General features: G+C 46.3%; 1 protein-coding gene across 1 annotated transcript in view; it reads right to left on the reverse strand.

Moving 5' to 3' along the window:
• Window positions 1-5,315: 5,315 nt before the first annotated feature.
• Window positions 5,316-15,259, reverse strand: part of LOC144328285 (methylenetetrahydrofolate reductase (NADPH)-like) — a 12,607-nt gene continuing 2,663 nt past the window's right edge. The window contains exons 2-5 of the mRNA XM_077930929.1: window positions 12,298-12,480; window positions 9,702-9,803; window positions 8,249-8,368; window positions 5,316-6,163 (exon numbers count right to left, since the gene is read on the reverse strand). Of these exons, the coding sequence (XP_077787055.1) occupies window positions 5,966-6,163; window positions 8,249-8,368; window positions 9,702-9,803; window positions 12,298-12,480 (603 nt within the window). The 3' untranslated portion in view covers window positions 5,316-5,965. The remainder of the gene's footprint in view (window positions 6,164-8,248; window positions 8,369-9,701; window positions 9,804-12,297; window positions 12,481-15,259) is intronic.

Genomic DNA, 15,259 nt, shown 5'->3' on the forward strand with positions numbered 1-15,259 from the left:
TTTTTTGATACGAGGGTCATTTCGCCTTTCAGGGAGGTGCTGAAAAGGCGGATGAAGCAGCAGACTATGGACAGGTTCTTGAGCAAGAAGCAAAGAGTGGAAGAGGAGCCTTCTTCGAGTGGTCCCCCAGAGTCTTAGAAAATGTACTGTACACTTTGTTGATTTTTAAATGTTTTTCTGTCATGTTTATAAAGTTAATTTATTTTCCCTTCAATTTTTGAACTGCTCTTTACAGTATGTGTGACTTTAAAGAGCAGTTAATAAACTGTTGTTGTACCAAATTTGGCTTTGTTTGGACTTTTTTTGACCATAGGAACGCATTAATTGATTTTCAATGCATTCCTATGGGATTTCGTGATTCGCAAGACGAAAAATTCGCTAGACGACAAAACTTGCGGAACGAATTAATTTCGTCTTGCGGGGCACCACTGTAGTAAGAATTTCATTATACAAGGTCTGGGATAAGTACTACAGACTATTAGAGCCCAAAATACCCTGGTGGGCATCCCCAGTGGAGATGATAACGGTAAAAAAGACAAACATGGGCACAAATTGGGCAACTTACCAACAATTAATAAAGGTAGAACAGGGCCAATTAAAAATCAAATTGTATGAAGAAATTAAACAGTATTGTAACGGCTGGATTCAATATCACCAAATAGTGCATATATTTAATCAGGATAAGAAAATTGGTTTTGGAGAAAAGAAGTCATTCTTACAAAAGGAATTAGTACAAATGAATAAAAAGACCCTATCTAGGGTGTATGATCTACTTTTGGAATGGGAACTCAAGGATGAGATGATAAAGGACGTTATGATAAAGTGGGCGCAGGATTTTGGCCACAACATAATGTTAGCTGTGGAAATTTGACATCAAGTTCACAGCATGTTATACAACAAGGGAGAATCTAATGAAAATGATCTACCGGTGGTACCTAACCCCTGCCCCATGGAATCGCCAAAAATCTATAAGCAAAAAACCAATGTGTGCTGGAGATGTAACACCGAGAGAGGAACAATGTACCATATATGGTGGGGTGTAAGGAGATAAAAAGCTTTTGGAACAAAGTTCATGAAGAAATCATTAAGGTTTTTAAAAAATCATTCAACAAGAAACCAGAAGCGTATGTTGCAAGCATAAAATTTTGATTCTTAAGATTTTAGGCTCTTCTAGCCTTAACAATTTAAGCATTATTAGGATACATGGTTATACATAAAGCATATAATCTTGATTCTTAAGATTTTAGACACTTCTAGCCTTAACAATTTAAGCATTATTATCAGTATTTATGGTTATACATAAAAGGTAAAGGTAAAACTCTTCCAGGTGGCCTTGCCACATTCCCCCCTTTCAAGCTTAGAAACAAGTCACCGTTGTTTCTCCAGCTTGACTCTCATGTTGAACCCCGGTATAGACAACTGTGTCTCTCAAGGGGATCTCTTCAGGGGGCATTTCACAAATTAGTCAAGCATACTCATGCTCTTCTTCTGCCAGGGGGGGGGGCAGGGCTCGGTATATGGCCATGATGTGGGTTTCAGTGAGATTCTTAATGCTTTGGGCCACCATTCCTCTGACTAGAGATATGCAGCAAGGGGTGATGCAAAGAAGTATTAGGAAGACTAAGCCTCCTACCGCAATGGCGGTCAAAAGGCTATGTAACCATCCTACTCCTGGGACCCAAGACCACATCCATTCCCAAGGATTCTGACTGGGTTGGTTATCATTTATAAGGGCCTGTAATTTTGGCAACTCGTCCTCAATAGTGTTGTTGAGGACATGAAACTTCACTCTGCAGTTGCCTTCCGGGACTATTTTACAAAAACCTCCTGATTTGGCAAGGAGATAGTCAAGAGCAAGTCTATTAGCTGCTGCTATCTGGTTCAAATCCTCAATCTCGGACTGCAACTGTCGGAGGATATGTGTAGTGGCATTGATGGCTTTCTCCAACCTGCATGTTAGGGCAAATAGTGCTTCACGATTTTGTTCAGCCACAACTCCCGGATGTATGCCGATGGTGAGGATGCTAACGAAGCCTCCACCAACAGCACCCACAGAGCGGGCCAGGAAAATCTCATCACTGCACTGTTCCCCTTGGACTTCTCTCCTCTTTCTGTTTCTAAGAGAGGGTAGAGGAAGAAAAGCCTCCACAGTCACAGGGAAAGTAAAGGCACCCATTCCCACACATTGATAATTACCAGGGTGGTAATCAGTGGTTAGTCCATTATACAAGAACCAAAGATTGGGGTCCTTGATCAGCCAGCCAGAACAGATGGATCCCTGTCCGGTGAAGTTGACTGTATATTGGGGAAAGTATGGATACAGATCTGAGGATGTGGTGTTGCTTTGGTAAGAGGCGTTGAAGCAACCCCACAACCAAAACTTAGCAGTGCACTGTGTGTAATTTCCCAGCCAACCTTTATGTTGGTGGTGCTGGACATGCGGCCAACCTTTCCAGGTTGCTTCAGGTTAAGAACGGACCTCCAGAATGAATTAAGTACTTAACCCAAGGTACCACTGTAATGGAATTTATATACCCCCCTATACCCCGGGGTCTCAGGGCAGTTCACAGAATAAAATCAAGATATAAAACCATAAAAGACATAATAAAAACAAAAACCCAATAGCCCCCCTCAAAAAGAAAAAAACCACTTAAAAAGGGGATAGGATGCAAATCAGATCAACCAAAGCCTTGGTTAAAAAGGAACGTGATTAGGAGTATGCACGATTCTAGTCCAGGGATCAGCAAACTTTTTCAGAAGGGGGCCGGTCCACTGTCCCTCAGACCTTGTGGGGGGCCTGACTATATTTTGGGGAAAAATACGAACGAATTCCTATGCCCCACAAATAACACAGAGATGCATTTTAAATAAAAGGACACATTCAACTCATGTAAAAACACGCTGAGGCCGGATTGAGAAGGCGATTGGGCTGGATCCGGCCCCCGGATCTTAGTTTGCCTACCCATGTTCTAGTCCTTCTTTGATACCCCAAGATTCCAGAGTACTGATTCTAGTCAATAACCCAAGATTCTAGTCCAAACTTTGTGTCATAAATTCATCCCCAGCGGCAGCTGAAGAAGACAGCTTAAGGACATAAAGTGGCCTGGATGAGGCCCATCTAGTCCAGCACCCTGTTTTCACAGTGGGAAGCCCCCAGGCAGCTTGACTCCTGTGGTTTCCAGCAACAGGTAATTGCTTCTCCCAAAGAATGCTGGGAACTGTAGTTTCCTAAGGGGTGCTGGGGATTGCAGATTGTAAGTGTTATGTATGTACTGAAGTTCTCACCCTGGGCCAGCAGGGGGATACTGTAGATAGTTTTCACTCAGGTCCACATATGGGATTGAGAGTGACATTCAGTGATTGGATAGTTACAGAGAGTGTTTATATTTTATTTTCGGTTTTTCCCCTTGCCAAATATATTTAGATATACCTTTTAGCCATGTGTTGAAACAATCTGTCTAGCCAATCACCGGAATCAATTGAAACAGAATAACATTCTTGGCAATACAGTTATCTTTATAGTCGACACTACCTAGTAGTGAAAGATCCATTCTGCTCCAAATTTGCAAATTTAATATCTTCCCGAAAAGACCCTGATGTTGGGAAAGATGGAGGGCACAAGGAGAAGGGGACGACAGAGGACGAGATGGTGGGACAGTGTTCTTGAAGCTATGAACATGAGTTTGACCAAGCTGCGGGAGGCAGTGGAAGACAGGAGTGCCTGGCGTGCTCTGGTCCATGGGGTCACAAAGAGTCAGACATGACTAAACAACAACAATATCTTCCCAGGTTTTCAAATAATTATCTTTAAACAAATTTATATTGTTTGCTGTTGCCCATACACCTAAATACTTACCCCATGGCTGTGATGGCAGCCTACATTTAAAGCATGGGCTTCACCCAAAAAATTCTGGGAACAGTAGTTTAAGGGTGCTAGGAATTATAGTTGCATGTGGGGTAAACTTCTGTTTTTGGGATTCTTTTGGGGTAGCTTTTGGGACTTTTTTGTTCAGAGGAAAAGTGAGGAAGAGAGGCCACATGGATAGAAGCTTATAAAACGATGCACAGTTCGGAGGAGGTGGAAAGAGAAGTTTTTCTCCTCCTCTCACAACATCATGGTCATCTAGCGAAGCTGAATGTGGGAAGAGTCAGGGCAGAGATAAAGAAATGCTTTTTCACACAGCTGTGGAACCGTTAAACTATGGAACTCACTGCCACAGGAGGCAGTGACGGCCACCAACTTGGATGGCTTTAAGAGAGGACCAGACAGATACATGGAGGAGAAAGCTATTGATGACTTAACCACCATTCTGGCAATGCTTTGCTTCCACGGTCAAAGGCAGTCAGTCATGCTTCTCAATGCCGGTCACTGGGAACTAGAGGAAGGAAGTGGACTTGTGCCCTGGTCTTATTTGTGCGCTTAAGCAAGACAAAGGAGATAGTGTTGGACTTTCGGAGGAAGAGAGAACTAGCCCCGCTGTACATTGGGGAGGGCTGTATGGAGAGAGTCTCTTCCTTTAAATTCCTGGGAGTTTATCTCAGTGAAGACCTTACTTGGAAAATCAATACAACCCAGCTGGTTAAGAAGGCCCAACGGAGACTTCATCTCCTCAGTGCATTGCGAAAGAACAATGTCAATCAACATTTGATTGTCCTTTCATACTGCAACATAGTGTGGTACACTGGTTTGACATCAACTGATAGGAGGTGCCTACAGAGGGTGGTGAATACAGCACAAGATAAACTGCTTCTGGTGCAACAGGACACCGTGATGGACCAAAAATCAGGCAAAGTCGTGCTGAAGTCACGTTTCCATCTGGCATGTTGGTTCAAAAAGGCACCCAAACATTGACGTCAATCCTCAGGAACTCTTGTATTATCTCAAGATGCCGCTGAACCTGTGCCCCCGAACAGGCCTAAGCCATGCAAAAGTGATTCTTCTGTCCACCATCTTGTTGCAAAATGCTGCCCAGCTTTCCAACAGCTTAAAAAAGTGTGCCCCCACTCCCTCCAGGAACCCCTAATGTAGAGTTTGGCAACAATATCACAAGAAACTATGCCCCCAAATGGGTAGAGTCATGCCGGTGTCATGCTTTGTTCCGCCATCTTGATTCAAAATGGCGCCTGGCGCCCATATGTTTCTGCCCCACAAGTCCCAATGGACACCAGCCATGGGTGATTTTTTTTGGGGGGGGACCATGTTGCCATAACTCCCTGCATTCACCATGCTGTGCCCCCAGCCACACTGCTACAACGTGAGTCCCTAGTAAGTCCCAAGCTCTCCCTCCCGTTCTTTTTTAAAAGGCAAGTCAATGTAGGCATCAACTACATTTTATTTCATTTCGATTTCACTTCTCTCCTTCCCTTTACAAGCATTTTAAATACTTCCCCCTCCCCTGCAAGAGAAAACGAGAAGACGCAGGAAGAAGACCACGATCCTGCGCCTTTATAATAAAATAAAAACAAAATAAATAGCCGGCCACACACTGCGGCTCCCCAGAGGAGGGCAGTTGCGTCGCAGGCGGCTGTGCTCATCCTGATTTTCTGCAACTCCCGTTCTGAACTAGAGGCTTGTGAAGCCATCAGTCCCATTGATCAGAGGCTGCGCACTGAAGCAGCAGCTGAAAGCTTTCTTTTTTAGAGTGCAACCCAGAAACATGGGGGTGGGCCAGACAGAGATTTGGGGTTGGGGTGGGGATAAGGATTTCTAGCTGCCATTAGTATAAGGGGGAAAGGGATTGTAATAACCCAAGAAGGGCTCGAAAACATCCTCAGAGTCTTTTGGATCAGAAGGGAGATGTGCCTGTCTTAACCGGCCTCCCGCTTTGAAGGCAATGGGGGGAAATTCAGCCAACGGCGCCCCCTAGAGGAGTGTCTGGGCCACTGTGGTTCCAACCTCGCATCCCTAAGGTTTTTGACTATGCTGCCAGCCAAATCTGGGAGGCTGCGTGCCTTTTCTCAACTTTCAAGGTTCCGCCGGACAGTTCAAGAGCGTGTGCACGTCTTCCAAGACCTGCCAGAGGCAGCTGTCCAGGGGGAAGTCGTTGTCCACCAAGTTGACCAGGTAATAGTTGTCGTGCATGTACTGGAGGATCATGCGAGAGGGGGACTCCTCTTCGTACAGCTTGGCCCACTGCTCAATCCACAGGGCAAAGGCCTCATCCTGTCCGAGGGGGGCAGAGAGAGAGAAGCAGGTCACACTTAAAAACAATTTGAGGTGGGGGTGGGAGTGCAGGAGGAACTATGGGAAACGAATTATTATTATTATTATTTATTGAATTTATATACCGCCCTATACCCGGGGGTCTCAGGGTGGTCCACAGAATAAAATAAAATCAAGATATAAAATCACAAAATACATAATAAAAAACAAAACATTTTAAAAGGGCCTAGGATGCAAATCGGATCAACCAAAGGCCTGCACTAAAAAGGAACGTTTCTGCTTGGCACCTAAAGGTGGATAATTATAGAAAAATTATATACTATATAATTATAGTAAAAATAGAAACAAACCAAAAAAGTTGGGGGAAGTCTTTGAGAATTTGAGATGTATGTAATGAACGAAAATGAAAAATGAATAATTTTTTTTTTAAAAAAAATGAAGGCACCAGGCGAACTTGCCTGGGGAGAGCATTCCATGGACGGGGAGCCACTGCAGTAAAGGCCCCTTTCTCGTGTTGCGACCCTCCAGACCTCTCAAGGAGGAGGCACACGAAGGAGGGTCTCGGAGGATGATCTCAGGGAATGAGCGTCTGGAAGAGGCTGCATTATGCAGACTCAGACTTATCGGCGCAACTCGCTCAGTGTTGCCTGCTCTGGCCAGCAGTGGCTCTCCAGGGCTTCAGGCTGGGTTCTCCCCCAGTTCTCCCCGGAGATGCCAGAGACTGAACTCGGGGCATTCTGCGTGCAAAGCAGATCCCCTTGCGCTGAGCTACAGGCAGAAGAAGCTGCCTTAGACAGAGCCAGACTATTTGGTCTGTCACGCTCAGCACTGCCTCTACTAACTGGCAGCAGCTCTCCAGTGTTGCATAAACAGGGACATTTGCCAGCTCTACCTGGAGGTGCTGAGAAATGAACCTGAGCCCCTCCTGCATCCAAAGCATATGCTCTACCCCTGAGCTATGACCCTTAGCATTCAGAAAAGGCACCTGCTTAGCCAATGTGACTAGATGTGACCATATGAACCTACCCTGACCCTGATATCATCTTCTGAGGCTCTCCTTTGTGCGCCTCCGCCTTGAGAGGTCCAGAGGGTGGCAACACGAGAACGGGGCCTTCTCTGCAGTGGCTCCCCGTCTGTGGAATGCTCTCCCCAGGGAAGTTCACCTGGCGCCTTCATTACACACTTTCCAGTGCCAGGCAAAAATGTTCCTTTTTAACCAGGCCTTTGGCTGATCTGTTTAATATCCTATACTAAGGTTACCAGATTTTTTTCAATGAATCTGGGGACACTTTTCAATTTCAATAGGAATGATATGATTTTGTCAGGGGACTGATTTGTGAATCTAGGGACTGTCCACAGGAAAACGGGGACGTCTGGTAACCTTATCCTATACCCTTTTAAAATGTGGCTCTTTTCTGAGTAGGGTATTATTGGGTTGTTGTTTTTATTCTGATTATATTTGTCTGTGAACCACCCTGAGACCTCCGGGTATAGGGCGGTATATAAACTCAATCAATCAATCAATCATCATTATCAGGGGTCAGCAAACTTTTTCAGCAGGGGGCCGGTCTACTGTCCCTGAAACTTTTTGGGGGGCTGGACTATATTTTTTTGGGGGGGGAATGAATGAATTCCTATGCCCCACAAATAACCTAGATGCATTTTAAAGAAAAGGACACATTCTACTCATGTAAAAACACACTGATTCCTGGACCATCCATGGGCCGGATTTAGAAGGCAATTGGGCCAGATCCGGCCCCCGGGCCTTAGTTTGCCTATCCTCCACCACCATCATCATCGATGGGCCACTGCTCTGATCCAGCGGGTTCTTATGTTCTTATGACTTGATACAGACCTATGAGTTCACTGAACCTGTGCAGGCAAAAGTGGGGGTTCTACCCCCAAGTTGTTATTAGAGGAGCAGAGGTACCCCGGTACCACAAGTTCTAGGGAATAGTAATTGGCACCTTGTACTTCTGTTCACATACATTTTCCACGGAAATTTACCAAAGCCCCAGATCTGTACCAACAGGCTAAGAGTTTCCTGGGTGTTTGGGGCAGGGCAGGGAAGAATAACCCTCTTACCTTCCAGTACATGAAGCTAACCGGGTCTACAACCGTCGGCTGAATGATCTCTCTGCCGGGGAAGATGCCCCACGTTACAGCATTGGGTTGCATTTCATGCGCGTTGGTGATGTTCTCACCCTACCGACGGGAAACAGGAGGTTGTTTAGAAGGAAGAGAGGGAAACAGCTGCATCACGGTTTTGTATACACCTGTTAACTTGCTGCCAGGCCTGTACAGATCTCAAGACACGGGTGGCGCTGTGGTCTAAACCATTGAGCCTCTTGGGCTTGCCGATCAGAAGGTCAGCGGTTCGAATCCCCGCCACGGGGTGAGCTCCCGTTGCTCGGGCCCAGCTCCTGCCAACCTAGCAGTTCGAAAGCGCCCCAGTGCAAGTAGATAAATAGGTACTGCTGCGGCGGGAAGGTAAACGGCGTTTCTGTGCGCTCTGGTTTCCGTCACGGTGTCCCGTTGCGCCAGTAGCGGTTTAGTCCTGCAGGCCACATGACCCGGAAAGCTGTCTGCGGACAAATACCGGCTCCCTCGGCCTGAAAGCGAGATGAGCTCCACAACCCCATAGTCGCCTTTGACTGGACTTAACCATCCACAGGTCCTTTACCTTTTTTCTTTTTCTTTTTTACAGATCTCAGGCCCAACTGAACAGGCCTCGGTCCAGTATACCTGAAGGAGCATCTCCACCTCCATTGTTCTGCCTGGACACTGAGGTCCAGCGCCAAGGGCCTTCTGGCGGTTCCCTTGCAATGAGAAGCCAAGTTACAGGGAACCAGGCAGAGGGCCTTCTCGGTAGTGGCGCCTGCCCTGTGGAACGCCCTCCCGCCAGATGTCAAAGAGGAAAAGAACTACCAAACTTTTAGAAGACATCTGAAGGCAGCCCTGTTTAGGGAAGCTTTTAATGTTTAATAGGTTATTGTATTTTAGTGTTCTGTTGGAAGCTGCCCGGAGTGACTGGGGAAACCCAGCCAGATGGGTGGCGTATAAATAATAAATTATTATCATTTCATTATTCCTCCCTGCATCCAGAAAACTCCTCCAGGGAACGATATGCTCAGCTGATCAGATTCTCTGGCTAAACAGGAGGCATTGAAACTGGGCCACAAGGAGGAGCCATGAACCCAATGCCAATTGTCCTAGCAGAGGCTGAACAGTTCTCAAAATATTCTCCAGAGATCACAAGCAGAGGGTTTGCTCCCCACATACGCTCTCCGTCCAAGCATCCCAAGTTTCCACGGAAACGTTTTCACTGCCAGCCTACCAGAGGAAGGACCAGGGTCGGATTAAACCCAGTGGAGGCTCCTAGGCAGTCAGAATCTCGCAGGCCCCCTCACAAATTATCTCCCAATTTTCTTTCAAGATCAAATCAATATTATTTTGATCCGTTGTTGAGGGGCCCCTAGGCTCGTAGGCCAGTGCCCAGTCTGTCTGTTTGGTAATCTGGCACTGAGGAAGGACGCACCTTGACATTGACAATGTGGTAATTCACTCGCTGGCCGTAGTTCTTCAACACTGTTTGGAGGGCTCTGACGTTCTCGCTGGAGGTGAAGAACTCCAGGTAAGCCTGGAAGGAGTCGAGAGAGGAGATGTTGACACCAAAGAATCCCAGCAATGGCACAATTTAAATGTTTAAATTAACTTGGGGGGGGGGGAGCAGAGGTTTTTCTATTAGGAATTGTAGGTGCCGATATTCCAAGGGAGCAGAAAATACTTTTTATGTATGCGACGACAGCCACCCGGTTGTTACTGGCCCAGAGATGGAATGAAGACAAAGTCCCTAATAGGGAACCCAGAAAATGGTGCGCAAGGCCTTATATAGACATTTTAAATTCCCTGCCCTGTCACTCAAGACTACCCGTCCATACATCATACCTACATCACAGAAAAGGCGGTCTACAACAGAAATTTGAATGCTGTTGTTTTTCCTGTTTGCCAGCTTATCTGATAATGCCTTATTTGATTGCCTTTCCTGGTAGTCTGGCCATTCCTTTGAGATGGTGATTTCTCAATTCCTGAGACAATGGGAAGGCTCCCTCACCCCCTCCCTCCTTGCAGAGAAAACATTTGGTCAGTTTGGGAGTCAAAATGGTTTCAGGTCGGTCTTCCTGTGCTGATCTATGTATGTGCTTGGTTGGTACATTTATGAACATTTCTTATATATATAGGACCTTAATGGTTGGTACATTTATGAACATTTCTTATATATATAAGACCTTAAATTTTACTATTACAATAGTACTGCTTGGCTGTCCCTTTATTGGTCTGTGATTGTGTTAAATCAATTTTGCTCTACTTCAGTGTTTCTGCTACCATGTGGAGCAGAGCAGCTTAGAAACAGCAACGCCAGTTGCCTCTCTGAAGAAAAAGACCCTCCTCCCCACCCCACCCCACCCCCCCAGTTCACATTGGGATTAGCTTTGGGGCACTGAGCAAAAGTCTCACTTGACCTTAATCTTATTTGGATTAAGAGAGAAGGGAGACGGTACCAAAAAAAAATAATAATTGAAAAGGGTTGATCCAAAACCTGGATATTATTAGGAATGCTTTTTTTGTTTCAACGGAAAGGTAAACTAGATAGACTGGGTTTCTCATTGTGGTCAGAGTTTTTAAAAAAGGGGGGAAAGGGGTGTGTGGCGAAGATCAAGAGGCTGCTTTCGAAAGCAAGACAAATAATACAAGCGCTCTGGTGGCTCACTGGGAGGGGAGCAATTTCGCAGCGGGGGTCCCCGTTTAATGGGGGCCGGTGACACAGCGCCCCATGGGCTCATAATGAGAGCTTTTGAATCCGCAGCCCTGCATCCTTTTGTCTCGCAAGTGGCAGATCTGCTAGCCCCCTGCTAGCATTGCTTAATCACCCCACCGCTTGCTTTGTAGCCAGCTGGCGCTGAGGATCACAGCTCCCCCCACTATATACTCGCTCATTGTAAGGGGCTTGTCACACACACACCCCTCCCTGTCCCCACACTTCAATATTTCTGAGGCGGGGAATCTTTCTTTTCCTCTGCTGCTTCTGACACCTGCCGGCACCGAGCGGCCAGCCTTCTTTGATTTAGCCGGCCTTGGCTACGCCCTGCCACTTGAGAATTGCTTGGGCCAAGTTACAGCTACAGATCAACTTTTCAAGCTAAAGGACGAGGGGACGAGCCACAGCCCAGTGGCAGAACACCTGCCTGGCATGCAGAAGGCCTCGGGGACCAGGTTGAACCCTCCGCATTTCCAGGTCTGCCTGGGAGAGAGTCTGGTCTGAAACGTCAGAGAGCTGCTACCAGTCCGTATGGATGAGACCGAGCTGGACAGAGCAATGGCTTGACTAAGCAGAACACAGTTTCCTATGTTCCTGTGTCTAAAGAGAAGGGTTGAAAGGACCTGTTGATGGCATTTTACCATTGCACTGTGGAGAGTGTATTATGGTCTGTGTGTGTGGTTTGGGAGCTGCACGGTCAGGCGAAAAACAATGCTGTCCAGGGTTGTAAAGACTGCGGGGAGAATAACTGGGTGCACTCTTCCCACCTTGGATCAATTCTATTCTTCCAGGTGCCATAAGAAAGCTGCAGAGAGAGTGCAGGATAGTGCGCTACCCGGAAATGATCTCTTTCAGCTTCGGCCTTCTGGAAGAAGGTACAGGGTTATAAAGACTAGGACTAGCCGCCTGAACACTTCCAAGTTTTCGGCGTTTGAGAACCAAGGTGTTTGAGAACCAAGGTACCACTGTATATGACTTCATGTTAAAAGACAACTAACTTCCTGTGTTCCTATCCCTACTGAGCGATGTATACCATTTCCTGAAACTGGACCCTGAACAGCAGCCTATAAACATGTCAAACAAATCTACCTTCCTAATTTGCCATAGCACACGACTTGGAATCGCAGAACTGTGGAGTGGAAGGGACCCCAGAGGTCATCCAGCCTGACCCCTGGAAGTGCCTAAAGCTTTGCCATGAAAGGCAGTGTGGTTCTTCCTTTCACACAAAAATTGATCTTATGCAAGAGGACAGAACTGCTTGGACTGAGAGATGGAAGGGAAGGAGAGAAGAGCATAATGTCCCCAGCCATGTTACCTTTTGGAAGACGTAGCCTCCGTCGGGACCCCAGCCCACAATCGGGTCGGTGGAGGGCTTGCCGTTGATGTTCGGCTGGGAGTTGATGGTCAGGATCCCTCTCCTGTTCACCTTGGCCAGCTCTTCTTTCATAAGGTTGGTCTCGGGCGCCAGAGGTTCATCGTTCCAAGGCAGGCAGGTCACCTATGGGGGGGGAGGGAGAGAAAAACTATCAATATTTTGGAAAGAGGAGAGGGCAGGTTGGGTGTGCACACAAATGCACAGCTTTCTCCCATGTTTCCAAATCCCCTTAAATTTTAAAATTCCTTTCCCCTGTTATACCTCAAGCAGACACACACATGTGTTAACCACCACAATAATTTATTTGTACAGTGATACCTCAGGTTAAGTGCTTAATTCGTTCCGGAGGTCCGTTCTTAACCTGAAACTGTTCTTAACCTGAGGTACCACTTTAGCTAATGGGGACTCCCGCTGCCTCCGTGCGATTTCTGTTCTCATCCTGAAGCAAAGTTCTTAACCTGAGGTACTATTTCTGGGTTAGCGGAGTCTGTAACCTGAAGCGTCTATAACCCGAGGTACCACTGTACTCTGCCCATCTGACTGTGTTGCCCCAGCCACTCTGAGCAGCTTCCAACATATATTAAAAGCATTATTATTATTTATTGAATTTATATACCGCCCTATACCCAGGGGTCTAAGGGCGATTCACAGAAAAAAATCAAGATATAAAACCACAAAATTAAAAATAAAAACAACCACCCAATAGTCCTCCCCTCCAAAAAACAAAAACCAAAACCCCACACCTTTTAAAAGGGCGTAGGATGTAAATCAAATCAACCAAAGGCCTGGTTTAAAAGGAACTTTTTTGCCTGGCACCTGAAGGGGTGTAATGAAGGCGCCAGGCGAACTTCCCTGGGGAGAGCATTCCACAGATGGGGAGCCACTGCAGAGAAGGCCCTGTTCTCGTGTTGCCACCCTCTGGACCTCTCGAGGAGGAGGCACACAAAAGAGGACAAAATAAAACATTAAAAAGCTTCTCCATACGGGGCTGCCTTCAGATGTCTTCTAAAGGTTGTAGAGTTACTCATCTCCCTGACACCTGATTTTCCAAGTCCCTTCAAGCACCTTTTAATGTGGGGCTGTAGCTCAGCAGTAGAGAAGGGCCTGCTCAGCATGCAGAAGGGCCCTGGGTTCAATCCCTGGCCGGGTAGGGCTGGGAATAGGAGAGCCATTGCTGCCAGTCAGTGTAGGCAATACTGAGGTAGATGGAACCAAAGTTCAGACTTTGTACAAAGCAGCTGGTTCTGTTCCTACAATTCACAGCTGCGGAACAGAAAGCAACGCCTGAAACAAGACCATCCAAGTGTCCCTATTTTCCAGGGGCAGTTTTGGATCTACAGAAGCCGCCCTGGTTTCTGATTTGATTCCAGAATGTCCCCCTTTTAGAGAGTCCCTATTTTCATCAGAAGAAGGCTGATCGCCGAAGAATTGATGCTTTTGAGTTATGGTGCTGGAGGAGACTATTGAGAGTCCCATGGACTGCATGAAGATCAAACCTCTCCATTCTGAAGGAAATCAGCCCTGAGTGCTCACTGGAAGGACAGATCCTGAAGCTGAGGCTCCAATACTTTGGCCACCTCATGAGAAGACAAGACTCCCTGGAAAAGACCCTGATGCTGGGAAAGATGGAGGGCACAAGGAGAAGGGGACGACAGAGGACCAGATGGTTGGACAGTGTTCTTGAAGCTCCCAGCATGAGTCTTGAGGAGATTTCACCCCTCCCATATCCAAGAATCTCCTGAGGAGTCTGCTGATTCTCCAGAGAGGAGGAGGCGTGTTCTGCTCTCTACTTATTCTGCTCCAGCACCACATCAGAGTCAGTCAGTGTGTCGGAGAGAGAGAGTGTTAGAGAGAGATTGTGTGTTTAGAATAAGGTTGCTGCTAAGAGCAGCTGTAGACACTCAGTGCGGTTCAGCATTCATTTATGCTTAGACCTACTTAGCTCTGTATATAGTTGTATTATAGTTGTAGATAGACTAAAGAAGATATTCTACAGAGCTGCTCTCCAAGTTGTTTATATACTCTGCTAGACTCTGCTGTACTCTGCTGTGCGACGACTGTCTTCTTGTGAAAGTGAATCCGGTGCTCACAACTCTAAGCTGTGAGTCCACAGCACTTTGACCTGTTCCTGTCCAGAAGGTGGTCTCTGGAAGTGCAACCCAGCTCGCCTGGCCCAGTTGGGGGTGAAGTGGATGAGTCCAGTTCGTGGCACTGGCTCAAGGGTGATGCTGACAAGTCTGACCAAACTGCGGGAGGCAGTGGAAGCCAGGAGTGCCTGGCGTGCTCTGGTCCATGGGGTCACGAAGAGTCAGACACGACAAAACAACAAAATTTTCATCAGAGAAATGTTGGAGGGTAAGGAGTTATGCGACCCTCTCCCCCAAGCCAAGGAGATAAGTAACTACACGACTTTGGAAGACATCTGAAGGCAGCCCTGTAGAGGGAAGTTTTAAAAATATTTTATCAGTTTAAAACTGATGGAATATGCGCAGCTTGAGGACCTAACATACAGAATAAGAGAAAGAGAAAAACACACATTTAAAGAAGATTGGAAAATGTTTATTGAATATATGGGGGCGGTGGGATTGTGTACACTTGAAAACGTTGACAGCATTAAGATAAATTCACCAGTGTAAATAAGTTTTGACGGATGTAATAATGGAATACTGAATGGTTTAGTTTATGTAAAATATGCAGGGATTTATGTTATGCAAAATGAACCACGGAAAGAGAAGAAGGAAAGCCATTGATATTTTAAGGAGGTTTGAATATTCTAAAGTGTAAATCAGAATATATGTGTGTGTGTGTGTGTGTATTTATATTTACACACACACACACACACACACACACACACACACACACACACACAAACAAACACACACATATATATATACACATACAC

The sequence above is a fragment of the Podarcis muralis genome, chromosome 7 (assembly GCF_964188315.1).
Source record: "Podarcis muralis chromosome 7, rPodMur119.hap1.1, whole genome shotgun sequence".
In the NCBI taxonomy this organism is placed as follows: Eukaryota; Metazoa; Chordata; class Lepidosauria; order Squamata; family Lacertidae; genus Podarcis; species Podarcis muralis.